We start from the raw sequence: 27610 nt of genomic DNA, 5'->3' as shown, positions 1-27610 counted from the left end.
CGATTTTGTTGTTTTCTTTTTTTTTTGTGTAAATTTTGTTTATTAAGAATATGAATTAAAAGTTAATAAAAATTGTATATTTGGCTTTTTAAACCTTTAATCCCTATTTTTCAAACAAAGGAAAGCATTTTTGGACCCACACAGAAGGTGAAGCATAATTATCTTACTAATATTATAAAAGCGAATGTTTAGATGGATGGATGTTTGTTTGAAGGTATCTCCAAAATGGTTGCTTGGATGTTGGTTATTGGCATGGTTAATTAAGTTTATTCCGCGCGAACGGAGTCGCAGGCGGCAGCTAGTTAAATATTAACAAAAAAGTAGAATTTAATATTATTGCAGTCATATTCTAGTTGTAAAGTAAATGCAATCGTGAAATATTAAATAGACGATTTATTGATTAAATTGCACTTCAATATGGCTGATAACCTCAAAATTTAAGATTAATTTATTTAATTCTAAGATTTGTCGTTTTAGAAATCATTAAATTATATTATCTCTGTAATATAGAGATAAGGAACACATTGATATATATTTATCACTTCACAAGTGGGCCTAAATCCCAATATATATCTTTCTAAATCTTAACCTAAACATTAATAGGAAAAGCATATTACGAAGATGTTTACGAATGCCTGCCTTTTAGAGTTAACCTTTAAAATACTGTAGACAGTTTTCCAAATAGCTTTATTAGACAGGTATATTTGGTGGTACATGCTCCAAATGCGGGTAGTAGGAGCCAGCGATACCTTGCGGTATGTCTGCGGGCGCGTCGTCTGATTGTGGGTAAGGATGGTGAGGAGGCGCACCCATCCATTGCGGATACCAGTACAGACCCTGGAAAATTATATTCAAAAAACATAATCAGGTCCCAGAAAAGTCATTTTAGTCCTTCCACCCTATTTCCCCCTTAAATCATCAAAAATTATTACTTAACAAATACTGAATTAAAATAGTAACGAGATAAGTTAGGATAAATTAAAAATTTTCACACAAAAGTATGGGTTCAGGGGTGCGACACCTTTTAGAGCTATGTCATTTTTTTTAAAGAAATATATAATGAGGTTATAGACCGAATCATTTTAGTTTGTGATATTCTGAATTTTGTAGCGTAAGGATCACTTGTCTTAGCTCCTCATATGAAGTACCCGACTTCACATATTTTTGGTAGTACATAATTAATTTTGTCACGGGCCCAAAATGTTATGTCGCGTGCCATTAGTTCACCATCCCTGATATAGTTAGTCCCATAGACTTGGAGTTAGATATAGTTAGGCCTGAAACTAGTCTGTATCGTCACCGGATCAACTAAACTTGGGTGTAGCCTTTTTTTTTAGGTTATAATAAATTCGCATGAACGTATTAATAATTAAAATAAGGGAAATGCTGTTTTAAAGACTAATGGTAATATGGCTTTAAGATATAACGTTGCTGAAATATAATTCGAAGGGGGGTAAAGACTCCTAAAAGGGGGTTTAATTCTTACCTTGTTATTCCCAACACCTTGACACGTGTAGCGGTACTCATTTATTGATAGCGGGTCGAGGTAACTGATGCCGCCAATCGAGCCATAGTTAGGTGGAAACATGAACCAACAACCGTCCAATGTGTCTGAAATATGTAACAGTGGTAGACGCCAGCAACAACATCTGTTACACGAATTGGTCGGCTCTCCCGATAAAATACCACGACCACACAGAAGACAGGCGTCAAGTGGAAGCAATTCCGCATACAGTCTGATGAGTGTGCGCGCTGGAGGCCTAGTTTTAGTTCCCATTCCCTTCTCACCTTTTTCTTATTTAAGATAAAGAATGGGAAGTGGTTTCTATGGAGGAAGGAACACGTAGGAAGAGGAGACATACTCTTTCTGTACGTTTCCGCCTCTGTCGATTAAAGGTAGGCAACGCGTCTGGATTTGCGAACATCTATAGATAGCGGGCGCTTCACTATTTGGGCGAATTCATGATATGAAAAAAAAAAAATACTTCTGCTTAAAACTTTGCCGCTGATAGGATCGTGAGCATGTTTTTATTCAAGTTTTTACATAGAGGAAACTCGATGTAACACTGTAAAATATTGAAAGTATGAATAACTTACAAGTGATATTTGGATTGAATTCATTAGGGGTTGTGGTGGTCTGTTGAAAGTATTCTGTCGTTTGCTCGATGAAAGGCGGAATTGGGGACAGGCCGGTGCCTGGGTCACCGGGAATTATGAATGGGCCTGGAATTTTAAAAAAGGGTAAATTTCAGTAAAATTCAATTATTTCTGGGTTCTAAATCACTAATAGCGCCTATCTGTTATATCTGGTTTACAATATGCCAGTACAGTAGGACAATAACGCTTAAAATCAGCGCTGGCATAATGTAAACACTAACTGGCTCCAATGACATGAATGACATTGTCCATGCTAGGACTTGGCTACTAACCTACTGTACTGGCGTAATGTAAACCAGACGTTAATAGTAATTTGTTAAATTGTGATGTCAGTTAAATAAGAAATTTACAGCTTTTATGACTACTTCGTATTTATATTATTAAACATACGTCTATTTATGTTTGCCTCGAGTTACTACGATAGCTTGAATAAAAAATATATATTTTTACCGATTTATCTCATTTTGAAATTCTTACCTCCATAAAAGTTAGTATTGTTCCATTCGCAGACATGATGGTCACAAACTAATGGAGAGAACTTCTCTTTGGTGTAATAAGTATGTCCGTTGGGCATTATCTGAAATTAATATATTGTAGTTAAAGTCTGTATAATTTTAAATAAGCAGCTCGGCAGCAGAAAGTGCTTTTATTCGTTGTTAAATTCACTTATTCAAAAACGATACACATATTTATAATTCCACACTCAATTCGCGAATAAGTGTGCGAGTAACTCCCGCGCTATCCTCTTTTACATTTTTCGTCTATCTTTTTCTAACATAAAAAGACAAAGGTTTTGGTGGTTACGGTGCCACTTCTTTGGCAGAATGTCTAATTCTGCGCTCAACAGAGTCAAAATAAGATGAGAATATCAAACACTATTGTCATTATCTTTGATAAATAGAGATAACAAAATTGTAGTAAATAGAGGATAGTACCGAATGCAAGTATTTATACATTTATTCCATTGTGACCACCTGTAATCTAAAAAGCTGAAAGCGTGATGTGATGCTAAACTTGTGTATTACTAACAATTTACCGCGACTCGGGTCGCGCGGAACTAAAAAAATCGTAATAAATATAGCCTATGTCACTTGAAAGTAGTGTAGCTTCCCAGTGGAAGAATTATTCAAATCGGTTCATTAGTTTCGGAACCTATCAATGCAAGCAAACAAACAAAAAATCTTTTCTCTTTATATAATATCAGTATATATGAAATATAAATATATTGAAATACCAATAAATAATCGTAGTGCCGGAACCGTATTCCCTGTATATTGAAGTCAAGTATAAAGGAACCGGACGTGATGATGCACGATGCGGCGGTGAGGGGCGGCAGCTTGTACATGTCCGTGCCGCACTTCACTATCGCCTTTGGTAGCGTCGACACGTCTCTCACGTGCTGCAGGTTCTTTTTAAAAGGAAATCTGTAGAGGGTAGTTGTATATTATTAAATATTATTATTCTACGAATGCTTTGTTTTGTTTTGTATTTGAAGAAAGTGAATTTAGCTTTTTAGTGACCGTAATTACCTAAGGTGCATACATAACTTATCAGCTTATCAGCATCCTTAGAACGACTTATTAACTCGGTCTTCTATAAAGTCATAAATATGATAATTGCTCGTTTCATTGTGATCTAGTGTGAGACCGATTTCAAAGGGCTTCTATCGATTAGTATTCTTAGTCAATTCGTAATCAAATGTGTACATATTACTAGTTATATTATTGTTAGTAATGATACGAAAGATTAAGTTATTCGAGTCCAAAAAAGGCAACCGCACTCACCTAAAAATACACATACCCAAGTGACATTCCAAACCATGAATGTAATTGTCCATTTGGAACACAATATTCGGGTCTTCTTCTAAGAAATATCTATTTTCATCCATATAGTGCACGAAGCCAAGGAAATGGAAGCCCCTGCTCTTACAATACGGCGCAGGACCTCGGCCCATATTATAAATATCACTGTACAACTCCGATACGAATAAATAAACGTTTTTACCGCAATAAAACTCTGAAAAAGGTACCACATACGTTGTTAGCTAAAAAAAAATCATTATATCAAAAGACTATGGTCTTCTACCACACTCAATTTGTTAAGAGTTACTTAAATAGTGAATTGGTACCAATGGTAAATAAAGCTGTAGATTTAGTGTAATAAAAGACTTTAATAACTATTTGACGACTCTTGTAAGGTAGTTAGTGAACTAATTCTATATTACCTTGACTCAAATAAAACTCGGTAGGCACCGCGCCGCCGGATCCGGTGTTATATGTGGCCACCCTCTCCGATTTAATTGCATTATGGTTATCATACATAGTCAACATATTGTCTATTGCATCCTCAAGTGCTATTAGTAATACCTACAACCAACAGCACAATACAAATCCTTAGCCTACGATTATTCAATATAAAACATAACAATTCCACCATTAAGTAAATAGAAAGTTACATAGAAACTGGTGAGGTCTGTGATGACTTCTTACCTTTAGTTCTTTAATATGCAGAGTTATAAACCTGCCCAAATGATCAGTAGCGATGTGAATGTATTCATTGATTAAATACTGTAGAAAATAAAACAAATTACATGACATGTAGGTATTCAGAAATAATATAGCTTAGACTGGATCTAACCTAAAAGATAGTGTGAAAGATAATATGCGTAATAACCTCCTTCTTTTTGAAGTCGGTCAAAAACGGAGTAAATTCAGATATGACGGCTGATAGTGATGTATGATGTATGCTGATATGAACAGTACTACATGTGTCGACCCTCGAGTTTTGACAAGTAATGTCCAAATTAGTCCAGAAACCCCTGGGGTCTAGGGGCCTGTAGGGGTTTACTCAGGGTAGAAAAAACTAAACTTATGAATATTTGAAGAAAATATCAATCACCACGGAGCTTACCCACACCAGTAATTTTTGATGTGAAACATATATATGATCACTTGTAAACCTAATTGTTGGCGTGGCGACGCTTGCCGTGGCGACGGGTCGCCACGCTATACTGAGATATACATATATTATCATTATAATCATTATTGTTATTATTTATTTATTTAATTATAATATTTAATATTTTATGCACATTACTTGTACATACACGATGTTTCACATCTGCCAGGCGTCCCATGACGGCTCACATTTTTTTTTAAACAAGTCTGAATTTTTGGGAATTTCTGGCTACAACTGACCTGATCACGAGCGCGTTTAATCTTCATCATCTCTATCTGATAGTGAACGAGGAAGTCCAGCTTATCTGTTGGATCATGGCCGTAGATCTCGTAAGCATCAATGATCATGCCCAGAGTGAGGTTCTCACTTGGCTCTTGACAACATGGATGATTTCTTACATTGTATGCGTACTAAAAATAATTAACATTCGATGGTACCCTTTAAATGTTAGTATGAAGTTAAAAAGAGCAATTGTCAGTAATTTATATCAGTTAGTTTTGTAATTTTTATAAATACTAATAAATGAAAATTCTTCAAAGTATGCATATAACGCTTTTAAGAGTGCATAATGTGTGTAAAATAAAATTTATTTCTTATATGCGTAACTACGTTTAATACATAAGAAAAATGTTTAATGTTAACTTAAATAAGAATATAGAAACGGTTCTATCCACAACTATTTTCCTGTCTCATTAATCCTTCGTATACCAAAAAAGAAATCTTACCGATTTATAAAAGACATGTATAAATAAAAAACTTAATATCCAAACGCCGTTACTCACAACCATGGTCAGCAACACATAAGAAATACATAAAAATCATATAAAAAAACAACGAAACTGTTAACGATCAATTTATTTTAATTGAAATACGTTAATTGAATCTAAGAGAACAAAGCTAAAGTAATGAAAATCAAATTATCGTCTACAAATCTTATGAAAGATACAAATATCCCGAATAGAAAGGACATTTGATGATCATTGTTGTATATATACGTGAAATATAGGATAGCGAGCATTTTTTAAGACACTGTCAACTCTATATTGCTATAACAGTACATTTCTAAAGGCTTATAACTGTTATCTTACTTCTTAGTAATATTATAAATACGAATGTTTAGATAGATGGATGTTTGTTTGAAGGTATCTCCGGAACCGCTTAACGGATCTTGATGAAATTTGGCATAGATGTAGAACATAGTCTGGAAGAACACATAGGCTTATTAATTTTTTTTATTCCGCGCGGACGGAGTCGCGGACCATAGCTAGTTAAAATTAAAAGCGATAATACAGATCTACACAAATTAGAGAACTATAATAAACTAGCTTTTACCCGCGACGCCGTCCGCGCGGAATAAAAAAAAAGTGAAAACGGGGTAAAAATTATCCTATGTCCGTTTCCTGGTTCTAAGCTACCTGCCCACCAATTTTCAGTCAAATCGATTCAGCCGTTCTTGAGTTATAAATAGTGTAACTAACACGACTTTCTTTTATATATATAGATGTACTAAATATAAATTAAAAACTGAAGCATGCTAATGTATCATTTAATCGACAAAACCCATTCATATATCGAACCAAAAAAGCAGAATCAACGTTGAACTTGTTCAATTGTAAATCGTAGCGTAAAATTGACACCGTAATAACAAATAACCTATATTCTGCTATTACGGGTCGAGTTATTGTGCCAAGAAAGAGAATTCGTTCCGCCCTATCGATCCATTCTCCGCGCAGCTTTTCCGCGCTGCAGACCTTAGGGGTCCTCCCACAAAACCGATACACCTCACAGAGAGCATCTCTTATAAGAAAAAATCATTTTAAAATGGCTAAAATCCAATAATACTTTTCAAAAAACGCCAAAAAGTGACATCAGTGCAACAAAATAAGGATCCGAGAATCGGGGAATAATATAAAAACCAAAATGGCTGTCAAAGAAAAGCCAATTTAAAATGTAACACCAATTTTAATGGTGATAGTGAAAAGAAGTCTTCCAAATTAGATTTAAATTATTGTTATAGTTAATGTAAGCGATAAAGTGTTATAAAACGACGTCTTCCAAAATAAGTCAATTTATAAAATATAATAAGAAAATTCAGTGAATTTTTATACATTATTTTTAAAATATATATTTAAAGTAAATCGCGGTTGTAAAATTCGCAAAGATGATGAACCTAGGCCGTATTAAGATGCCTCCATTGAAAAATGTTCTGGACGTGGCAATGCAGACAGTAAGACAGCAGATTCCCGATAAGCCAGGACAATCTTCACGGCCCCCTCAAAATGTCAGATTCGCAAACCTTGGTATGTAAAACGTACATTATATGTAGTAGATTTCTTTAAAGGCTTCTTATCTCAAAACTTAAAGACCATGTATTTTAGCACAACTACTATAAAGGAAAAGAAAAATTCTTTAAAAGACCGTAACGTAATTAAACTTAAAATATTCAAAAACTCTAACAACGTATAGTTGCCAAAAATTTATATTTTTTAATTATTTTAACTTGTCATTGCGTAACCCCAATTCTTTACCTCATAATTACATTATTTCATGTAATTTTTGAAACATTAGGTCTTCAATAAATTTTTTCTGGAGCTAGTTTTGTACCTTATGTCACTTTCAACGTCATCAAACTGAAAGAAGAACAGATCAACTTCTCTTATGCCGACAACTATTTAGACTATTGATGAATGAATGATTCCTTACAGACACAGACATGGGTGAAAGCTGCGAGCTATCGACTATGAACGAAACCACTTCACCTACTTACCAGTCGACGAACCCCACTAATCCGTTTCTCAGCGGTGAACTGCAGGCTGAAGACTCCTTTACCAGCTATCAGAACACTTACCCACAACAAGATGGCGCACCAAGGTAAGTTTTACTTCTTCTTCTTCTTCTCGGCCACGTAACGCCCACTGCTGGGCATAGGCCTCCCCCAAACATCGCCACGATAATCGGTCCTGTGCAACCCGAATCCAGGATACTCCCGCAACCATGAGCAAATCATCGATCCATCTTGCGGCAGGCCTGCCCACGCTGCGTCGACCTGCCCGTGGCCGCCATTCCAGAACTTTCCAGTAGTTTTACTTACAATGGTTTATATTTTAGCAGTTTAAAAAATAAAAACTGCTAATCTTTTAAAAGTTTTCTTGTTTTATGTAATAAAAATCGTAAAAAAATTCTGATTACTTGAAATAGTAAATCAGGACTTAATGCAATTTTTCTGACTTCATCTATTTTAATAACACCAACACATAGTTTTAATTCTCTTGAAACAAGTGAAAGGAAACTTAGACTTTTCTTCACTCATTAATTTATTTGTTTCAGTCCGAAATTTCAAAGTAACAGAGTTGACTGCAATATGGGAATACACTTTTACTACACACTACTATTCTTTACTGCTTTATTTTCCAGGACTCAAAGCATGCAGAGTGTGGATTTCTATGCTTCGTCCGAAGAGGGGGGTTTTGAAGAGGGTGGTGGCAAGCCGGGTGCTAAGATCAACGAGTATCAAGCTGCCTGGAATGTCACTAATGCTATCCAAGTAAGTTACCCTACATAAAATCTTACAGACATCTTTGTCCTACTTAGTGTCTTTATGTCGGTCCGAATGCGCCTTAATATTATTGTGTTTGTTTTCGCCCAGGGAATGTTTGTGGTGTCACTGCCTTTCGCGGTACTCCAAGGAGGCTACTGGGCCATCGCTGCAATGATCGGCATCGCACACATCTGCTGCTACACCGGGAAAATCTTAGTCGAATGCCTCTATGAAGACGATCCTGTATCAGGCCAACGCGTTAGAGTCCGGGATTCCTACGTATCGATTGCTAAAGAGTGTTTCGGTAGAAAATACGGTGCGAGAATAGTTAATATAGCTCAAATCATCGAACTTCTCATGACATGTATTCTTTATGTCGTTGTCTGCGGTGATTTGATGATTGGAACGTTCCCCGACGGTTCTATAGATACACGTTCTTGGATGATGTTGATAGGTATATTTCTTCTTCCACTCGCCTTTTTGAAATCTTTGAAAAGCGTCAGTATGCTGTCGTTCTGGTGCACCATGAGCCATTTGATTATTAACGCGATCGTAATTGGATACTGCATCCTTAACATCGGCGACTGGGGCTGGTCGAAGGTAAAATGGAATTTGGATTTCGAGAATTTCCCAATCAGTTTGGGTGTAATCGTTTTCTCGTATACTTCTCAAATATTCTTACCCACTTTAGAAGGTAATTTGGAGGATCGTTCTAAATTCGAATGGATGTTAAATTGGTCGCATATCGCAGCTGCCGCTTTCAAATCGATCTTCGGATATTTATGTTTTTTGACGTTCCAAAATGATACCCAGCAAGTGATAACCAACAATCTTCGTTCGGCTGGATTTAAAGGACTCGTGAACTTTTTTCTTGTTATAAAAGCCGTGCTTAGTTACCCTTTACCTTATTATGCTGCGTGTGATTTGCTTGAACGAGCTCTGTTCCGGGGCAAACCTAAAACACTTTTTCCTACGATTTACGCTTTGGACGGTGAGTTGAAAGTTTGGGGTCTAGCTTGGCGATTAGGAGTGATAATATTTACAGTTCTGATGGCGATTTTTATTCCCCACTTCGCGATATTGATGGGTTTCATCGGCAGCTTTACGGGTACCATGTTGAGTTTCATATGGCCTGCATATTTCCATATTAAATTGAAGGGCAATCAACTCGAAAGTACTACTATCGCTTATGATTATTTTATAATCTGTCTAGGTGTTCTCTTTGGTATAATTGGCATGTACGATTCCGGCTCTGCTCTCGTGAAAGCATTCAAAATAGGTTTGCCCTTCTAATTTCAAAAGAGTTCGTATATCAAATAGTTTTAGGTTGTTGAACTATTAATAGACGCCGCATTTTTTTCCAAGCAACATTGTCGTTTAAAGTTGATATTGTCTAGTCGAATGTGATTTAATGTTTATATCTTAGCTTAGATTTATAAGATATATGACAATAATATTAACTGTTGTAATACTTGATATTTGAAACATGTCTTCCAATTTATAGATTTACGTATCTACCTATAAATTTATAAAATTAGAATTAAAATTATACACTATAATTATGAATAATCCAACGTCTTCCAAAAGTCAGTGTTACTTTTAATTTCCACTAGCGACTGACCCGCGCGACTTTGGCTGCGACTGCTACAGTTTCCTATTTTCAATGGCGCGGGAGCGATTACCAATAAAAAAGCGGCCGCGCGCAAATCGTAATCGCGCGGCAAGTCGTTTAATGGAAATAAACATTTATTATCCTTTGACAACGAAGTCTTCCAGTTGAAAAAAATATGATATATTTAATGGATTGCAATTGCATTGCATATATTAGAACTATGAAATATTCGCGTTGCATTTAAAATATAATAAAGTTGTATAATACATTTCATAAGATTTATAGATTTTATTTTAATTTCGGATTTTAAGGTTATTTGGAATCTAATATTTAAATTTTTTATTATTATAAATTTTACTTTACAAATAAAAATATTTACAATTACATTTATCAAATACCGGATGCTAAACATTTATTAATTTATAATTTAAAAAAAAGTTAAAGATCTTAAAATTCAATGGACTTTTTGAATTTGAACTAGCATTATATTGCTTAGAATTACTACACAAGAGTTAAAATATATGTATTTCTTTATTGAAGCATTTAGAAAATAACGCAAGAATAAATATATTCTTTAATAATCTGAAGCAATGATAATCATCTATATTTTAAACAGATTAAAAATTAACAAAAGATTTATAATGCATATTATGTATTTTTGAAAAAGTTGTTATTTATTACTGGTGAAAATAATAGGCAACTGTGAAAAAAAATTAAATTTATTTTGTAATTTAAGCTTTTTATATTGTCTTTTATGATAATTTATAAACGTGTATTAATTAAAATTAATTTCCGTACATATTTATAGAATTAATTTTCTTTACTTAAATTTTAAGATTACAAAAAAAAAAGTCTTCCATGTGTATTATTATATTGTTGTTGATCATATCATAGTGTTAAATAGTCTAAATTATACGTTACTCTCTATTGACATAAAAAAAAAATTAACGTAAATTACATTGTTCCCTATAGTGCGTTAGGTGTGCAAATGGGACATAAAAATAATAAAAATATGTTACAATTTATATATTCATAATTGCCATATCTAAAATCTACAATCTGTCTTAACGTTGGTTTCTGAGACCATAATATCTGTAGAAAACATATCGTCATCCCTGTCATTATCTTTGACAAAACAGAGATGATAATAATGTGTTTTAAACTGAGATTTTGGTCTCGGAAACCTACATTAAGTTTCTAAATAATAGGATTTTGTTTCACTGCTATAAATTTTATCGTTGCAATGATAGCACAAAAAAGTTATCAAATATCTTTGTCTGATTCTGTAAATGTTTTCGAATTAGACCGATCCATTCCATAGAATCAAAAAAATATTAACATTGGGCCGATTGAACACTCAACATCTATAAACTTGTGTTGGTTTATAAACCTATGTAATCATTTAAAAAAAACTAAATCATTTCATGTTACGAAAGGGTTAAGAAATAATAATTGTGCTTCCAATATAGGTCTTAATGTTTTGGTAACATTTTCACTGCCGCCGACTTGTCCTGCAAGTTCAGTTATTAAACCATGTATTAAAGATTAAAATCTTAGTGGCATTGAAAGTGTTAAGTAGTGCTTGTATTTGAGAAAAGTATTTTAGTGTATAAACGCAATAATGTTCAACGTACACAATATTCGTGTATCGTCAAAAGGAGTTCTAAATGTGTATTTAAATTAATACAAAATGTTATTCCAAATTTGTTGTTTTATTGACAAATAATCTATAACCTCCTAACCTACAACTAATTGCCACATGAGAATCTACTAATTGCCATATGGATTTGCTTTAGAAATCTTTAACTCTGAGCGTGGTAATAAAACACTAAAATACGTTGTTCTTACTTATTTTAAACTAGCTTTTACCAGCGACTTCGCCCGCGCGGAATAAAAAAATGCACACAAGAAAAAAGTTCCTATGTCCGTCCCCATAGATAGTAACTAACACGACTTTCTTTTGGAACGAATTTCCTTATCGCGCGTTGTGAAAGGGGGCTTGACGGGAAACATTCTTACGAAAGGTTGTCACGACACTTTTTGCTATCGACGAATGAGCGCTACTTCACCATGGCAACGACGTGACAATATATAACGAAAATTCATAGAAATAAAATGTACTTCTTGTGAAGACTTAAGTTTTTTATTCATAGAATAAACATTGGTTCCCTCACTAATTAATCGAAAGGAACTTCGTTCCATCCGGGTGTCCCTTGACACCTCTCAAGTTTTTATATATATATAGATCTCAATAATTTGTCATCTATAAACCAACTAGCTTTTACCCGCGACTCCGTCCGCGCGGAATAAAAAATAGAAAACGGGGTAAAAATTATCCTATGTCCCTTTCCTGGTTCTAAGCTACCTGCCCACCAATTTTCAGTCAATCCGATTCAGTCGTTCTTGAGTTATAAATAGTGTAACTAACACGACTTTCTTTTATATATATAGATGAAAGGTCGGTACTCAATAGATGTATTTAACGACTTCAATTACTATCGCAATGCGAGGTTGCCAATGTTAACGATACAATAAAAGTTAAATTTGATAACGTAATTGGCGGTAAAATGTTTTAGTGCTTTACCTGGTCGCCATGCTGACAAAATGGACGCCTTTACTCGCGCTTGCGTGCTACTTGTATTATGTGTGGCCTGGATTCAGTTAACGGTTTGTATATTTAAATATATTAAAAAAAATTTAAATAACTCATCTTTTTGTTGTTCCTGCTGCTAATTTACGCCCATATTTTATATAAAATAGTTAAATATGTCTATATATAAAAATGAGGGTAAATTTAAAATTTATTTAACTTTACTGGATTAAAGGGACGAATTTATGTAACATAAAATACTCGATTCAATTATATTTATTTATATTTTGATGCATATATTTATAAAAGATTTATCATAACTTTAATATTAGAAATAACTACAGATACCCTACGATATCCGTCGTCATCCCTGCTGTATCGGAGTCAACGAAAATATCACTCTAGCAATGATCATCGACGCATTCGAAATCTACGGTCACGACCCCACAGACAAGCTAGACAACCTATGGCTATACCAGAATGAGATGATGCGTATCAAAACCGCTGAAGACCAGGTATTTGTCTAAAGTTCTACGTTCCATTTTAAACCAACCTATGGTTAATTTTTTACTTTATAAATAAAGTATGTGTTCTTTTGCAGTACATAATTAATGAGCGAATACACATAGCTACTGATCATCTTGGAAGATTCATTCGGCTTCATATTCAAGAATTAAAGGTATCTAAAATATATATTACCATATAAAAAGCTTAGTCAAAAATGAAGTCAATGGAGACGACAATTTCTGTATACGATCAAATTAAAAATGTCATCCATATTGCTAAACTTAATACAGCACAAGTACTTTTCAAATGAAAAATTCAAAATGATATTCATAGGTGCTCTTAATTACCCTCGACGACGTGATCGACAACATGCTGACGATGTACGAGAACCATAACTCAATCGCCGCAGAGAGGAAGGCCACATATACCGGAGGACCGGTGCCGATGGAGTTTTACATCAGCCAAGGTAACTGAAACTGTTTTAGTACCACTGACTCACCTAGCGAGTTTACTTTAATACGAAAAGTCACAGTGCCATAGCAGTCGCATAGAAGTTGTAACGAACAAAAAGCAACTTAATAAAAAATGGTATAACGTTGCATTTCCTCTGGTGAACGAAGCTTTGTTCACCTTGCATAAGGAAGAAGTAAGGAAAAGAAGATATCAATTCATCATGTATAAAATTTGGGCACGAAATCATAACCCTTCTTGTTGTTTCCAACAGTTAAATATTAAATATTTTTGTTCCTACCTCAGACCATTGCGACATTTTAAAGGATTTTACTGTAGAGTAAAGGTGGCATTGAAAGCCTGGCCGTGACAAAATTTATTAGTAAAAACGTACATAGAAGGGTATCCTTAAAAGTTACAACTTTAAAAGATATTCAATTGATTTTTACTTATAGAATTCTATTGCGGGAAGAACGTGTACTTGTTCATATCGGAGCTCTACAGCGACATCTACAACATGGGACGGGGTCTTGCGCCGTACTGCAAGGATCGCTCTTTCATCTTCCTTGGCTTTCTACACTTCCATGATGAGCAGAAGTACTACTTGTTAGACGACCCCAGCGTGTCATTCCCTACCGACAACTACCTACATGGCTTGGAGTGTCACATCGGCATTTGTATATTCAGGTAATTTATTACTTACAGGTTATTTTTTATTACTGACTAGCTTGTAAATTTCCTTAGTATTTGCATTGTTTAATACGAAGTCAATAATTCAATTTTCAATAATCATATTAGTTGTTTCTGAGATAATAAAAACAACTGTTCAGCTTTATTAGCTGTCGGACTTGGCAATGAAATCAGCTAACTACCAATCTTTGCAAATCTGAGAGGCTGAAGTGCCTTCTAAATCAAATAGTAATTTTCTTTTGTTTGGCAATTAGATTTCCATTCAAGAAGTTGGTACAAAACGAGAGAGATGTGGTGACGTTGCCCAAGGCGATTGTTAAGTGCGGTCTTATCATGTACAAATTACCGCCGCTCACGGCTACAGCTTGCATCATCGCATCTGGTTCTTTCATACTGGACTTCAATATACAGGGTCTTCGATACCGACATTATGATTATTTATTGGTACGTTGTTTATATAATCATTTATAATTACTAATAAGTAGCTTTATGCTCAAAGACATTCTCTATCTGTCGATCAACCTTTTGTTGTGAAAATTAACTCGCCAGAAGAGAAGGTGCCACTAAAATTGGTCAAAAAACAATGATGAAAATCGGAAAGTTGACTTTTTTTCACATTTTAATTTTTTAGACTACACCAAACGGCCACACATATTACACTAAGGAACATCACACGCCCCTCGTGTGTGACCACCATGTTTGCGAGTGGAACTACACCAACCATTACGGCGGTAAAATTTAATTATATTTTCAAATGCAACCGATGCAATTTTTTATTGCAATTTAAGCTCTAATAATTTCGTATTAGGTCCATTTTTAATACCCGGTGACCCTGGGACCGGTATTGATCCAATACCACCATACATTGAGCCAACACCCACTCCAGATATTGTCGACGAGGATGAAAACATAACGGTACCATGTAAGTAGCATTAAAAAATAAATTTTATGTAGTTAATAATCACACAAAAGATTTAAGTCTGAAATTGAACATCTCAGGAAGTGTTGGCAGGCCTCTTGACAAATTTATAATCATCAGATTGGCCTGCGAGGCCACTGTACGTAAAAATCTTAGTGGCAGTGAACGTGTTGCAGATGAAATGATGATTCAAGATTTTTGGGGAGAACTTTCGTAACATTACAAAAAATGTCTGCCAATGTCACCTCATCTAAACAATAGAAACTTTCTTTTCAGATAACTTGGACGGCTGTCTTTTTATGTATCCCCCAAACTACGGTTCTATCGCTGGTAAAAGTTACCTAGACGTGGTAGACCTACACGACGATAGATTTACTTGTAACGCAGCTGGCAATAAGGTAATTTTAGTATTAAATAAACATGAGTACATGCAAAGAATTAAACGTGATTTAACATATTTTGTTACAAGGGATTGAAATTCGACCACAATTTATAAACGTAAAATACAGGTGGTTAAAGAAATTTTATTGTAATACTAGCTGTCGCCCGCGACTCCGTCCGCACGCAGTTAAAAAAAAACTAAATGGGGAGGGGGTTATGAAAAATAGATGTTGGCCGACTCTCAGACCTACTTAATATGCTCACAAAATTTCATGAGAATCGGTCAAGCCGTTTCGGAGGAATTCAAGTTCGAACCCCGTGACACGAGAATTTTATATATAAGATACTTCTAGTTACGAAATCTACTGTGCTTCTGCAAAACAGGCAGACGCATCATAATTCTATTCGTTTTCACGTAGTGTTTGTGATTGAGGTTATATTTTCCTATGTTCAGGGTCTATACTGGTATCCGCAATGGATGGGCACACTTCCTCATCATCCGTACCCGTCACTGCTTGACTCCAAGAGTCCGTTCGAGTCAGCGGGACCGTACTACCCTCATCAAACATACGATACCGAAGACGCGGATACTGATACATAATTATTTATTAAAGATATTATTAAAATTGATATAGACATTTTTTTTATATCACTTTTATCATCATCATCATCAGCTCACTATACGTCCCCACTAAGGGGCTCAGAGCCTACCCCAAGTTAGGGGTGACTAGGCCATAGTCAACCACGCTGGCCAAGTGCGGGTTGACTTCACACATATAATTGAATTTCTTCTCAGACATGTGTAGCATCACGATGTTATCCTTCACCGTAAGAACGTCGGATAAATGTACATATGTAAATCGAGAATCGAAAAACACATTGGTACATGGCGGAATTCGAACCCAGGACTTGCAGATTGCAATTCAACTGCTTGCGTGCTTAACTCCTGAGCCACCGACGCTCTTCGATCACTATTATGTGTGCAATATATTTTATTTTGGGTTTTATTTAAATTCGGTATTTAAAAAAAAACTGAAACTGTCCGTCATTATAAAATTTATATTTCATCTTATTCTATAAATAACTTTCCAAAAATCTACTTTCAATAACACTTCCGCGTGGCAAAATAAAAAAAGCTGGAGTGCCCGCTTTTAGCTCAAAATATTTCATTACCAATAAATCACCCAAATTCTTCTTTGGATCAATCACATGCGGCATTTTATCATAACCTTCAAAATATATATTAACAGTACTTATATTGTACTTATTATTTGTGTCCCAAGGAGCAGGGAATAATTGTTCCAACTGATTTAACAATGGAACATTTTCCGGACATGCTTTAACAACATCTGTCATTTGATATTCCGGATACATTAAAAGTACTGGCCATTTCAATACGCCATTTTCTATATGCACCATACAGTCTTGTGAATCTGGCAAACACGGTTCTAATTTTGACAAATCTATATCATCTTCATCATCACAATTGGATACTCTAATTCCACGTTCAATAATCATTTTAACAATCACATCTCTTTCTTCCTCCTTCTTATTTGTTCTTCTTTTCTCTTTCCTTTCATCTCGTTCTTGTATTAACTTCTTCTTTTTCGCAATGCTTAATAATTCTACAACTTCTTTATCATTACTTTGTGATAATAATTTCTCACAGTGTTGTATACAAACATCGTATTTGGCTATTTGGCATGCGGACTTGGCTGCTCGTAGTCTCGCTTTTGTGTGTTCTGGATTAAATGATAAGGCTTTTTCACTATCATATAACGCGGATCTATAGTTTTTAAGATGCCAGTGTGAAGCAGCACGGTTGTTATACAGACTTGCGTTTATTTCAGGATCATCACACTTTACTTTAATACCTTCTGTGTATCTGTAAACAATGTTATTATTACCCCACAAAGCTAGACCATTTGTTTTTTTTTTGGGAATTTATGCATATTCTGCTTCAAATATGGGCCCAAAAATAAACATTTAAAATAAAGTAAAATCACTAGTAAAATTCAATACTATTATTTTTATATTTTCAGGAATAAAAGGTCTGATCTTTGAAAAATAAACTTTGACTCACCCTAAAATAGCTAAACGATAATTTTTGTGTTTGAAATTAAAATTACCATCTTCTTTATAATTATTTGCCAATTCCAATGGTGTATTCTCCTCGGGATCATATTTAATTTTTGCCAATCCTTCTGCTAGTGGAGACATTTCATCACCATCAGGGTTACTCTTCATAAAGAATGGATGTTTATCCATTTCTTCCTAAAACAAAAATATGAAGTGATACCTCTATACTTCAAGCATCTTCTTTTCCATGTATGTATGTCTACACTATGTATAATTTCTGAACGTCTTATAAAAATGAGAAGATGTTAATTCATACCTTACAAGGTAATCAAAAGCAGATATTATGACGTTAAATCCAGTTACGTTAGCCACAACAAGCTTTCGATAAAAAGCCTTTATTTTTATCGAAAGTGTAGTTATACTATATATACGACTCTTAATCTCACCTTTGGAGTATAATTATATTCAGGAAAATTTATCATACCTCCCATCGGTCCTCCGGCCATCCTTCTGTGTACCTTTTCCTTTCCAAACTGTTAATAAAATCATCAAGCTCTTGATCTAATTTCTGACACAATTCCAACCGCTCCGTATCAGACATAGGCTTTTTCGTATCTGTTTCAGAATTCTCCGCCATTTGCAATTAAAATTTCTCTAAACTTTAAGAAGAAAATTTAGTAAAAGAAAATCAAAACATCAGCATGTGGTTCGGTCTACTGTTTCTTATCAATTTCAATATGACGTTTGTCAAAGTCATATTGCAATCTGTCAACATGACGCTTTAGTCTTTTTCGGTGTGTGAAAAGATTATTTTTCATTCAACCTCAAACCTCAATCTTGAAAATAGTCAACTTATCGTTAAAAAAATTAACATGTATCCGCTATTTTTCACTTCATATTTATAAAACACTATTGACATTTTCCATTTTCCTTTATTCAAAAGAAATATGAAGTTATTAACAGAAAAACTCAGGTTTAAAAAGTGTTCTATATTTTGTGAAAGAGACAAGACACATTATTGAATCTCATTACAAAATACCAGCTTCCCATTTTTTGATGAACTCGTTTTTCCGGCACTCCCGCTTAGCAAAATATTCTGGATACTGAGCTTTTTCTAATGGATGCCAATAATCCATAACCCAGTCCGGTGGTTCAACTACTCGTTCAAAAGCTACACCTCCTGCACGTCCAAATGATTTTGAAACTACAAAGAAAAGAAATATTGAACTGTGGTTGCCTTTTTAACTTATTAGGGAAGGTAAATACATTACATTTAAACAAAAACAAGTTTAAAAAACAATAAAACTGAGCTTACAACGTCCAAGAAATATAGGGTTTTTCTTCATGAAAGCTTCATGCTCCCCTACCCATAAAAGACGACGTTGCTCCTTAGGATCGCAAACGCATTTATTATCATCAAATCGCTTTCTCATAAGAATTTGGTGATAACGTACGACATATCTGTAAGATTATCATGATATAAATAAGTGAAGCGAAAACTTTGTATCCTAAGATCTTTGTATCGATGGACGCCAAGATTCAATAATACTATTTTTTACAACTATAACTTTTTACTTTATAGGTGTAAAATAAATGTTCTCACCTAGGATAATAATAGGACTCTATCATTCTCAGTGCCGTTTTGTACAGTGCACAGACTTTTTGAGAATGGTTTATTAACTCTGGAGCAAAATTCATAGTTAAAGAAAAGTAGGTTAAAATAAATTAGATTTTTGAAGTTTTGAATTGAAAACTGTAATATTAAGACATAAATCAAATGTCACAATAATTCGAAATATAAATGAACCCTGTAAAATACAAACAAAAAAGTTATGTACCCTTTGTTAGATAAGATTGATAGGACTTGGCAACATTAGATTTAAAGTTTTAAAAGTTGTAATTACTTTACTGTTTTACGAAAGACATAAATGAACTTAATATATAATTAAAGGAAAAATGCTACGAAAGACTAGGCGGAATGGTCGAAAGACCATGTATAGCCTGAGCCATCGGCGAAAAAAAAAATTGTTGTAAACGTCACTGTCATTGGGGTTATGTTTTTGTGAGTTTACCGTTTCAAAGTTATGGAGTAAATAATACTAGTAAATAATATGGAAATAGAATTCACAACATAACAATATTGTTCAAATTATTGTTATAAGTATACGTTTTAACAACTTTACCCCATTCGTAATACGGAACTTATGCCTTTTGCTTTCCTAACCGGTCAGTAGTTGTTTTTATTTTAATCATGTCTGACGCCTGGGAAGAAATTCAAGCTGTGAAGAGCAAAAGAAATAGTCTTAGAGAGAAGCTTGAGAAGCGTAAAAAGGAACGGCAAAACATATTAGGCGCAACTCTCGTGAATGATAAAGGAGAAGGTTCAACATGTAGCAAAGAAAAATCTGTTTCCAGTCCAGCTCCTCAGAAAAGTGAGTGAATAAATAGGCTGGCCAAATACTCTTTAAGGAGCAATTGTATGTCAAAGCCTGTTAACTCTCCACACAAACACAAAAAAAGAATAAAAGCATGATATTAAAACAAAAGCTTTATACTAGATCAAGAGTTCTTTAAATTTCCTCAGTTGACTTTTTTTTAGTTTAAAAAAAGAAAAGTCAGTTGGTTTTATTAGTTTTATTCTGATTAAATTTTTTAAACTTTCATGATTTTTATATTAATTTTTTAATTAATATGTCGGTGTCATCATCGGATGATCATATGTGAGTTAAATTGTTTCAAATTACTACTATGCTGTCCTTTATTGCTTACCACATTTCTTACTGTAATTATTTTTATTTATATTTAATCAATTTCATAGTTCTGTTACTGTAACAGTTCCTGAGAAACCAAAGCTGCCAGTTCCCGTAGCATCTTTAGAAGTGCGTCTATTACAAGTCCTGTCCGACATGCAGCTGCAATTACCTGCGACAGCCAGTGCATTGATACCAGGCCTAGGTGATGTTGATACTGGAATTGTTGCAAGCTTACTACAGAAGTTTGCAACACAGAAGTTAATCACGTAAGTTTCTTTAAATTTCAAAATAAAATGCAAGATTTTTTTTTTTGGAACGAAGTTCCTTATCGCGCGTTGTGAAAGGGGGCTAGACGGAAAAAATTCTTACGAAAAGTTGTCACGACACTTTTTGCTATAGTAAGTATGTTAACGACGAATGAGCGCTACTTCACCATGGCAACGACGTGACAATATATAACGAAAATTCATAGAAATAAAATGTACTTCTTGTGAAGACTTAAGTTTTTTATTCATAGAATAAACATTGGTTCCTTCACTAATTAATCGAAAGGAACTTCGTTCCATCTGGGTGTCCCTTGACACCTCTCATGTTTTTTTTAAATAGCATTATTATATTATCAATGATGCTTTAACCAAAAATAAATTAAAAATATAGATATTATAGATAGAAGATTAAGAAGACCACAACGGTCAAAAGATGAGCATTTAGGCTAGGCATGTTTACTCTTGAAAGTTGCCACTTCAATTTTTTTTAGCGTAAAAGTTACAAAAGTGTAAACTACCAAATTTCACCAAAATTTGGAATTGATTGCGGTAACAATAATAAAGAAGGATAATTCCCTTTCCTGTCATGTCCCCTACCCTGTCTATTACACCTTTTTTTCTATTATAACAGCATCAAAGAACGCTTAGAAGGTGCAATGGATGCAGAAATTGAAGTTGTGAGTGCAGAATCTGTTAGATTGGCTGCAGTACTGACTGCCCTAATAGAAGAACAATCTGCTCCGGCTAAAAGAAAAGGTTTTATAAATAACTAATTTGTTTCTACACAGGGAACTTTAAAAAAAAAACTTTCATAATAGATAATACTAGTAAAGTTTAATTGACTCAGATTACAAAGATTCATATTTTTATTCTAGTGTTAGTTGGCTAGGCAAAGCTTAAAAAACTAATGTTAAATTATTAATACTTTCGTGAGATATTATCATTAACTAATATAGAAAATGGTTAAAACACTCATGTACATATGTCCGGTGTCGGCACCGACTAGTTTGGAGCCCATTGGGGGCCATTCATCAGCGTGAGTTGGACTGGTTGGCGGACGCGACCCTTCGCTCACTGAAGCCCGTCGTCGCTGATGAAGGGCCGCCGATGGGTTCGAAACTAATCGGTACCGACACCGGACAAATGTGAGTGTTTTAGCCATTTTCTATTTTAGTTAAAACTAATGTTAGTAAAAACAAAAAAAATAGAAATTTTCGTTAAGTTTACAATTTTTTCCAATAGTTTTGGAAGTGATGGAATCCATGAAAATTAATTTGTTTTTTATTTAAATTGTTCACACAGGTGACAGCGCAACAGACGAAAGTACAAATCCCAAAGTTGCCAAAAACGTAACTGATGACAAAAAGACAGCTAAGAGTGACACCGATATTATGGTAAGTTAGACGTTAGAGTCTGTAAAAGTAAGTATAAAAGAGTAAAGATGTGTAGAGGAAATATCCCTTTCCTGTAAATCCCCTCCCCTGTCTAATAACTAAAATTTCGTGTAGTATAATTGTAATTTATTGTATCTTTTCAGTCACTATTAGCAATGCCGTCGAGCAGAGAGAAGGCGGTAAAAAGAGTTGGTGAGGAGATAATGGACCTCCTCAGTAAACCTACTGCAAAGGAAAAATCATTGGCGGATAAGTTCAAAAGTCAAGGAGGTAATTATATTAAAATAATTAGCTGTCGCCCGCGATTCCGTACGCGCGGAATTAAAAAAAACTTAATAAGTAGCCTATGTGTTCTAGACCAGGGACCCTCAAACTATTTTGGACAAGTGAGTTTTCCAAAATGAACCGTTACCACAGATCCCCCATGGTCAAATTACCTACTTTTAAGATCAACTATTATTATTATTATTAATTATTAATTCTGACTTAGGTCAATAGAAGAAGACAGAGTGAGAATTAGCAATGCTTTAAGTTCTAAATCGACCACTTTGGGAATCCCTGTTCTAGACTATGTTCTACATCATATTACGCCAAATTTTATATGCAGATGAAATTTGGCACAGATGTGGAACATAATCTAGAAGAACACATAGACTTTTTAATTTTTTTTTAATCTGCGTGATCGAAGTCGCGGGTGACAGCTATTACTAAATATCAAAATTTAATATTTCTCATTGGTCATTCATAATCAAATATTTTTTTTTTCAATACTGTGTCAAATATTTTGCTTTTATTGGTAGGGGCTCAGGTTATGGAATTCTGTCCACACGGGACACGTGCGGAGTGCGTACGCAACGCGAAGACAGACAAGCCCGGGAAGCAGTACGAGTGCAAGAAGCTGCACTTTAAAAAGATCATACAGAGCCATACGGATGAGTCGTTAGGAGATTGCTCCTTTTTAAATACTTGCTTCCATATGGACAGTTGCAAGTAAGTATTGAAAAAAAAAATATTTTGTAATCTTCAATCTCCTAGGTTTCAAGATCATCTGCACAGTCCCCTCCCCTGCATCCTTTTACCCCCTATACCTACAGTTGAATACTGCGCAGTGGAGCCTTCACTAAGTTAGGGGTGACTAGGCCATAGTCAACCACGCTGGCCCAGTGCGGGTTGGTTGACTTCACACATATATTTGAATTTCTTCTCAGATGTTTTCCTTCACCGTAAGAACATCGGATAAATGTACATATGTAAATCGAAAATCGAAAAACACATTGGTACATGGCGGGATTCGAACCCAGGACCTGCAGATTGCAAGTCAAGTGCTTAACCCCTGAGCCACCGACGCTCTATATATAAATACCCATTTAAGTAATAAAACTTGTATAAGACTATTCTTTGGTTTCTGACACCAAAATATCTGTATAAAACACAATGTGATCTCTGTTTCTTCAAAGATAATGAGCGGGATAACGTTATGTTTTTTTCGCGTCAAACAAAGCTTCATATTGATAATATTTACACAATATCTTTCCAGATATGTTCATTACGAGGTGGATAATGCTGACCCGAATATCACGAGCAAAACAACAAACGAACCTGCTACCAAAAATTCACATAATGGTGAGCTCTTTTTTGCGCTTTCAATATTAGATGAAACCGTTAGTATTGTCATCCCTTAAATTTTCTTTTAAAATTAAAAGATAACACTATGTTTCTCTATGCCTTTTTCAGCAGTAGAATATTTTTTAAGATAAATAAAATTTAAAAAAAAAAATTTTTATTCGAAACTGGATATGCGAGAGTTTAAAGGAACAGCAACATTTTTCTCGCTAATAGAGATTTCTCTCTAACCCGAGTTTCTCGCTTATAGAGGTTTCTCTTTAACCCAAATTTCTCACTTATAGAGGCTTCTCTCTAACCCGAATTTCTCACTTATACAGGTTCCTCTCTAATCCGAATTTCTCACTTATAGAGGCTTCTCTCTAACCCGAATTTCTCACTTATAGAGATTTCTCTCTAACTCGAATTTCTCTGTTATCGACTGCCGTGATTTGTATACATATTGTTGTCTCTTTTTTTGTAAAAGAAAATGCAAGAAACGGCAATATGTAATACAAATGCTAGTGCAGTGAAATACTATTGTTATTTGTATTTTAGGTGCAACGATAGTTCCGAAGCCGGATGGAGTGTTGACATTAACTCCTCCGCAATGGATACAATGTGATTTGAGATATTTAGATATGACATTTTTAGGTAAGTTTAAAGTGTTTTTACAATCCAAATTACATCTTACTTGTTACTAATATTATAAACTAGCTTCTACCCGCGACTTCGTCCGCGCGGAATAAAAATAGAAAACAGGGTAAAAATTATCCTATGTCCCTTTCCTGGTTCTAAGCTACCTGCCCACCAATTTTCAGTCAAATCGCTTCAGCCGTTCTTGAGTTATAAATAGTGTAACTAACACGACTTTTTTTTATATATGTAGACTAGCTTTTTCCCGCGACTCCGTCCGCGCGCAATAAAGAAAAATTGAAAACGGGGTAAAAAATATCCTATGTCTGTTTCCTGGTTCTAAGCTACCTGCCCACCAATTTTCAGTCAAATCGATTCAGCCGTTCTTGAGTTATAAATGGTGTAACTAACACAACTTTCTTTTATATATATAGATGATACGAATTTTTGGATGGATGGATGGATGTTTGAAGGTATCTTCATAACGACTCAATGGATCTTGATTGAATTTGGAAAGATGTAGAACATAGTCTGGCAGAACACATATACTTATCAAGTTTTTTTTTAAATGCCGTGCGGACAGAGTCGCGGGCGACAGCTAGTATATTTAGATTTATTATTGGCAGGTAAGTTCGCAGTGATAATGGCGGACCCGCCGTGGGACATCCACATGGAGCTGCCTTACGGCACCATGTCGGATGATGAGATGAGATGTCTCGGTGTGCCTCAGTTGCAGGACAGCGGCCTCATCTTCCTCTGGGTCACCGGCAGGTCTACAACTTTTTTTAACTTAATAGCTCAGACACAACATATGAAACACATATAAAAATGACATCGCCTTATACGTCTTTCCCTTGTCAATTTAACTTCCTCTTCCCTTTTTCTTCTTCTTCTTTTAATTAGTACTGGACTCCATCGAAATTTCGATGATTTTGCCAATGTCAAGGTTGAAGATAATTGACAATGAAAGGTTATAAAAAAAAAAAACTGCAATAGCTATTGGCAGTCCAGAAATACGATTTCCAGTGTGCTTTGACAAGTGACCGGTAGCTCTTCCCTTTTTCATCCATCTCTTATAAGAAAATTTGTCAATGACCTTGAACTGTCAAAATCGTTAGCACAGATATTGACAATTTTTTTTTAACTTACAGATTCAGATTAAAATAAAAAAAACATATTATGTCTCTGTATTCTCAATGACAATAAGTAGGATGAGTGTTACGTCAGTGTAAATGCACGTTATAACCAGCTAGATGTACAGAGCAATGGAGCTCGGCCGCGAGTGCCTCAAGCTGTGGGGCTACGAGCGCGTGGACGAGCTGATCTGGGTGAAGACCAACCAGCTGCAGCGCATCATCCGCACTGGCCGCACCGGACACTGGCTCAACCACGGCAAGGAGCACTGTCTGGTAACACCTTCCACTATTCAAACTCTAAATTAACTAGAATCACTTCAAATTCTAAACATAGCGGCAATTAAGATTTTTTTTTCACTTTTTTTTTAAATTATTTTAGGAAAATTGAGACATAAAATGAAGTATATTTGTGTAATAAAATTATTATAATAAATAAAAAAATAATCTATAGGTTGGTATGAAAGGCAACCCTGAGAATTTGAACCGAGGTCTGGATTGTGACGTCATCGTCGCCGAAGTAAGGGCAACTTCACACAAACCTGACGAAATATACGGCATTATTGGTAAGCAGTAACTTAGTGAATCAGCAAACGTTATAATCTATACATATATATTAATAAAACTGGAATGTCTATATAATAAAAAATCGTATTTCTGATAACGAAAATCTTGTAACTTTTTTTGTGTTTTTGTGTTCTGATTAATCTCCGAAACGGCTGGGCCGATTTTGATGAAACTTTGACGGGAAAGTAGCTAATGAACGCGGGCATGTTATAGGCTATTTTTTTAGTTTTGAAATCGCCAGCGTTTCTTGTAGTGTATAATAAAATGTAATTGAAACGTCATCTGTTAATCCCTTTCTCTTCTGACATAATTATAATTTATGGTTTTTATAATCTTTACAGAAAGATTAAGTCCAGGCACAAGAAAAATAGAATTATTCGGTCGACCACACAATGTTCAACCTAATTGGTAAGTAAAATATATATAAGAATTCAATTAAATCATTTATAATCTATCTACTAGCTGTCGCCGGCGACTCCGTCCGCGCGCAGGAAAAAAAAACTTAATAGCGGTATGAATTTTTTCTCGCCTTTTAAACCTTCCCTACACCTCCACGAACATTTCAAGACTAAGATAAGATAAATCCGTTCATCCGTTCTCGAGTTTTAGTGTGACTAACGGACAGCAATTTATTTTTATATATATAGAAGAGAAAATTACAGCTTTGAACAATGAAGTTAGCAATGTCATAACATACAAACTTTTGTATAGATCTCGCTTTTACAAATTGAAAAGCATTCCTCTCTTTCTTATTCCCTCATTATTATATGTCTTTTCTCTCTCGTGTAACGAAATGTGACCTAAACATGTTACATTCTTCAAATTTAAACTTTAATTAGCTTTTTTTCCGTTCTTTATTCATTAAATGTTGTTGGAAATTAATGCAATTTATCATAAACTAGCTTTTACCCGCGACTCCGTCCGCGCGGAATAAAAAAAATGCACACAAGATAAAAAAGTTCCTATGTCCGTCTCCTAGTTCTAAGCTACCTCCCCATCAATTTTCAGCTAAATCAGTTCGACCGATCTTGAGTTATAAATAGTGTAACTAACACCACTTTCTTTTATATATATACTTAGATAAAATAATAATCCAATATTTAGTGTATTAGAGTTATTATTCGTAATTGAGAACAATATTCGTATAATTCAACAGGATTACATTAGGTAACCAAGTGGATGGTGTAAGATTAGTGGAACCTGATCTCATAGCGGCGTTTAAAAAACGTTACCCCGACGGCAACTGTATGGCCCCACCTGCTGACCCACTTAGTGTATGAACTTGTATGAAAGTGCCTAAAGTATTGAATTAAGTGATTTGTTTGAGAAATAACATGGACTGATTATATATTTAAGTAGTAATAGTTAGTTTTTAAGT

General features: G+C 34.7%; 6 protein-coding genes across 6 annotated transcripts; 3 read left to right on the top strand and 3 right to left on the bottom strand.

The window, feature by feature from the left end:
- Positions 1-571: 571 nt before the first annotated feature.
- LOC106718657 lies at positions 572-5905 on the bottom strand. The gene is made up of 10 exons (XM_045684584.1): positions 5841-5905; positions 5355-5525; positions 4647-4724; positions 4382-4523; positions 3942-4173; positions 3392-3581; positions 2635-2734; positions 2098-2223; positions 1487-1611; positions 572-837 (listed from the first exon to the last, which is right to left on the bottom strand). Exons 1-10 carry the CDS (start codon positions 5901-5903, stop codon positions 691-693), a joined length of 1374 nt encoding a protein of 457 aa, XP_045540540.1. The 5' UTR covers positions 5904-5905; the 3' UTR covers positions 572-690.
- A 1364-nt stretch (positions 5906-7269) lies between these two features.
- Positions 7270-10017, top strand: LOC106718738 (vesicular inhibitory amino acid transporter). The gene is made up of 4 exons (XM_014512902.2): positions 7270-7415; positions 7821-7986; positions 8530-8659; positions 8762-10017. Exons 1-4 carry the CDS (start codon positions 7277-7279, stop codon positions 9944-9946), a joined length of 1620 nt encoding a protein of 539 aa, XP_014368388.2. The 5' UTR covers positions 7270-7276; the 3' UTR covers positions 9947-10017.
- A 2748-nt stretch (positions 10018-12765) lies between these two features.
- LOC106718740 lies at positions 12766-16409 on the top strand. The gene is made up of 10 exons (XM_014512903.2): positions 12766-12932; positions 13200-13370; positions 13457-13534; positions 13696-13828; positions 14268-14499; positions 14757-14946; positions 15134-15233; positions 15311-15424; positions 15698-15819; positions 16257-16409. Exons 1-10 carry the CDS (start codon positions 12870-12872, stop codon positions 16401-16403), a joined length of 1350 nt encoding a protein of 449 aa, XP_014368389.2. The 5' UTR covers positions 12766-12869; the 3' UTR covers positions 16404-16409.
- Positions 16410-16848: 439 nt separating this feature from the next.
- LOC106718729 (DNA polymerase interacting tetratricopeptide repeat-containing, protein of 47 kDa) lies at positions 16849-18605 on the bottom strand. The gene is made up of 3 exons (XM_045684545.1): positions 18366-18605; positions 17886-18076; positions 16849-17687 (listed from the first exon to the last, which is right to left on the bottom strand). The coding sequence occupies exons 1-3, from the start codon at positions 18516-18518 to the stop codon at positions 16877-16879; spliced, it is 1155 nt and encodes a 384-aa protein (XP_045540501.1). The 5' UTR covers positions 18519-18605; the 3' UTR covers positions 16849-16876.
- A 304-nt stretch (positions 18606-18909) lies between these two features.
- Positions 18910-19589, bottom strand: LOC106718658 (NADH dehydrogenase [ubiquinone] 1 beta subcomplex subunit 9). The gene is made up of 3 exons (XM_014512809.2): positions 19485-19589; positions 19197-19342; positions 18910-19085 (listed from the first exon to the last, which is right to left on the bottom strand). The coding sequence occupies exons 1-3, from the start codon at positions 19577-19579 to the stop codon at positions 18910-18912; spliced, it is 417 nt and encodes a 138-aa protein (XP_014368295.2). The 5' UTR covers positions 19580-19589.
- A 354-nt stretch (positions 19590-19943) lies between these two features.
- LOC106718659 (N6-adenosine-methyltransferase catalytic subunit) lies at positions 19944-27585 on the top strand. Its single transcript, XM_045684487.1, has 13 exons — positions 19944-20317; positions 20715-20900; positions 21532-21656; positions 22203-22294; positions 22438-22564; positions 23095-23284; positions 23832-23917; positions 24455-24550; positions 25159-25303; positions 25794-25941; positions 26120-26231; positions 26574-26640; positions 27389-27585. The coding sequence occupies exons 1-13, from the start codon at positions 20133-20135 to the stop codon at positions 27510-27512; spliced, it is 1683 nt and encodes a 560-aa protein (XP_045540443.1). The 5' UTR covers positions 19944-20132; the 3' UTR covers positions 27513-27585.
- The last annotated feature ends 25 nt before the right edge of the window (positions 27586-27610 follow it).

This window comes from Papilio machaon, chromosome 26 (genome assembly GCF_912999745.1).
Source record: "Papilio machaon chromosome 26, ilPapMach1.1, whole genome shotgun sequence".
Lineage (NCBI taxonomy): Eukaryota > Metazoa > Arthropoda > Insecta > Lepidoptera > Papilionidae > Papilio > Papilio machaon.
The sequence above is the reverse complement of the archived record's forward strand: the minus strand, read 5'-3'. Positions and strand labels throughout refer to the sequence as shown.

Coding starts and splice junctions, on each gene's coding strand:
- LOC106718657 (XM_045684584.1), bottom strand. CDS start 5,903: ATGGTTGTGAGTAACGGCGTTTGGATATTAAGTTTTTTATTTATACAT. Junction 2,735..3,391: donor GGCACTACGATTATTTATTG/GTATTTCAATAT, acceptor TATTAATTTCAG/ATAATGCCCAACGGACATAC. Junction 2,224..2,634: donor CAATACTAACTTTTATGGAG/GTAAGAATTTCA, acceptor TTAAAATTCCAG/GCCCATTCATAATTCCCGGT.
- LOC106718738 (XM_014512902.2), top strand. CDS start 7,277: ATGATGAACCTAGGCCGTATTAAGATGCCTCCATTGAAAAATGTTCTG. Junction 7,987..8,529: donor CAACAAGATGGCGCACCAAG/GTAAGTTTTACT, acceptor TTTATTTTCCAG/GACTCAAAGCATGCAGAGTG. Junction 8,660..8,761: donor ATGTCACTAATGCTATCCAA/GTAAGTTACCCT, acceptor GTTTTCGCCCAG/GGAATGTTTGTGGTGTCACT.
- LOC106718740 (XM_014512903.2), top strand. CDS start 12,870: ATGGACGCCTTTACTCGCGCTTGCGTGCTACTTGTATTATGTGTGGCC. Junction 13,535..13,695: donor TTCATATTCAAGAATTAAAG/GTATCTAAAATA, acceptor TGATATTCATAG/GTGCTCTTAATTACCCTCGA. Junction 14,947..15,133: donor GACATTATGATTATTTATTG/GTACGTTGTTTA, acceptor TTAATTTTTTAG/ACTACACCAAACGGCCACAC.
- LOC106718729 (XM_045684545.1), bottom strand. CDS start 18,518: ATGGCGGAGAATTCTGAAACAGATACGAAAAAGCCTATGTCTGATACG. Junction 18,077..18,365: donor GGCCGGAGGACCGATGGGAG/GTATGATAAATT, acceptor TTTTTGTTTTAG/GAAGAAATGGATAAACATCC. Junction 17,688..17,885: donor TATCGTTTAGCTATTTTAGG/GTGAGTCAAAGT, acceptor CATTGTTTACAG/ATACACAGAAGGTATTAAAG.
- LOC106718658 (XM_014512809.2), bottom strand. CDS start 19,579: ATGAATTTTGCTCCAGAGTTAATAAACCATTCTCAAAAAGTCTGTGCA. Junction 19,343..19,484: donor GAGTCCTATTATTATCCTAG/GTGAGAACATTT, acceptor ATAATCTTACAG/ATATGTCGTACGTTATCACC. Junction 19,086..19,196: donor CCCTATATTTCTTGGACGTT/GTAAGCTCAGTT, acceptor TTTTCTTTGTAG/TTTCAAAATCATTTGGACGT.
- LOC106718659 (XM_045684487.1), top strand. CDS start 20,133: ATGTCTGACGCCTGGGAAGAAATTCAAGCTGTGAAGAGCAAAAGAAAT. Junction 21,657..22,202: donor TGCTCCGGCTAAAAGAAAAG/GTTTTATAAATA, acceptor TTGTTCACACAG/GTGACAGCGCAACAGACGAA. Junction 26,641..27,388: donor CACAATGTTCAACCTAATTG/GTAAGTAAAATA, acceptor ATAATTCAACAG/GATTACATTAGGTAACCAAG.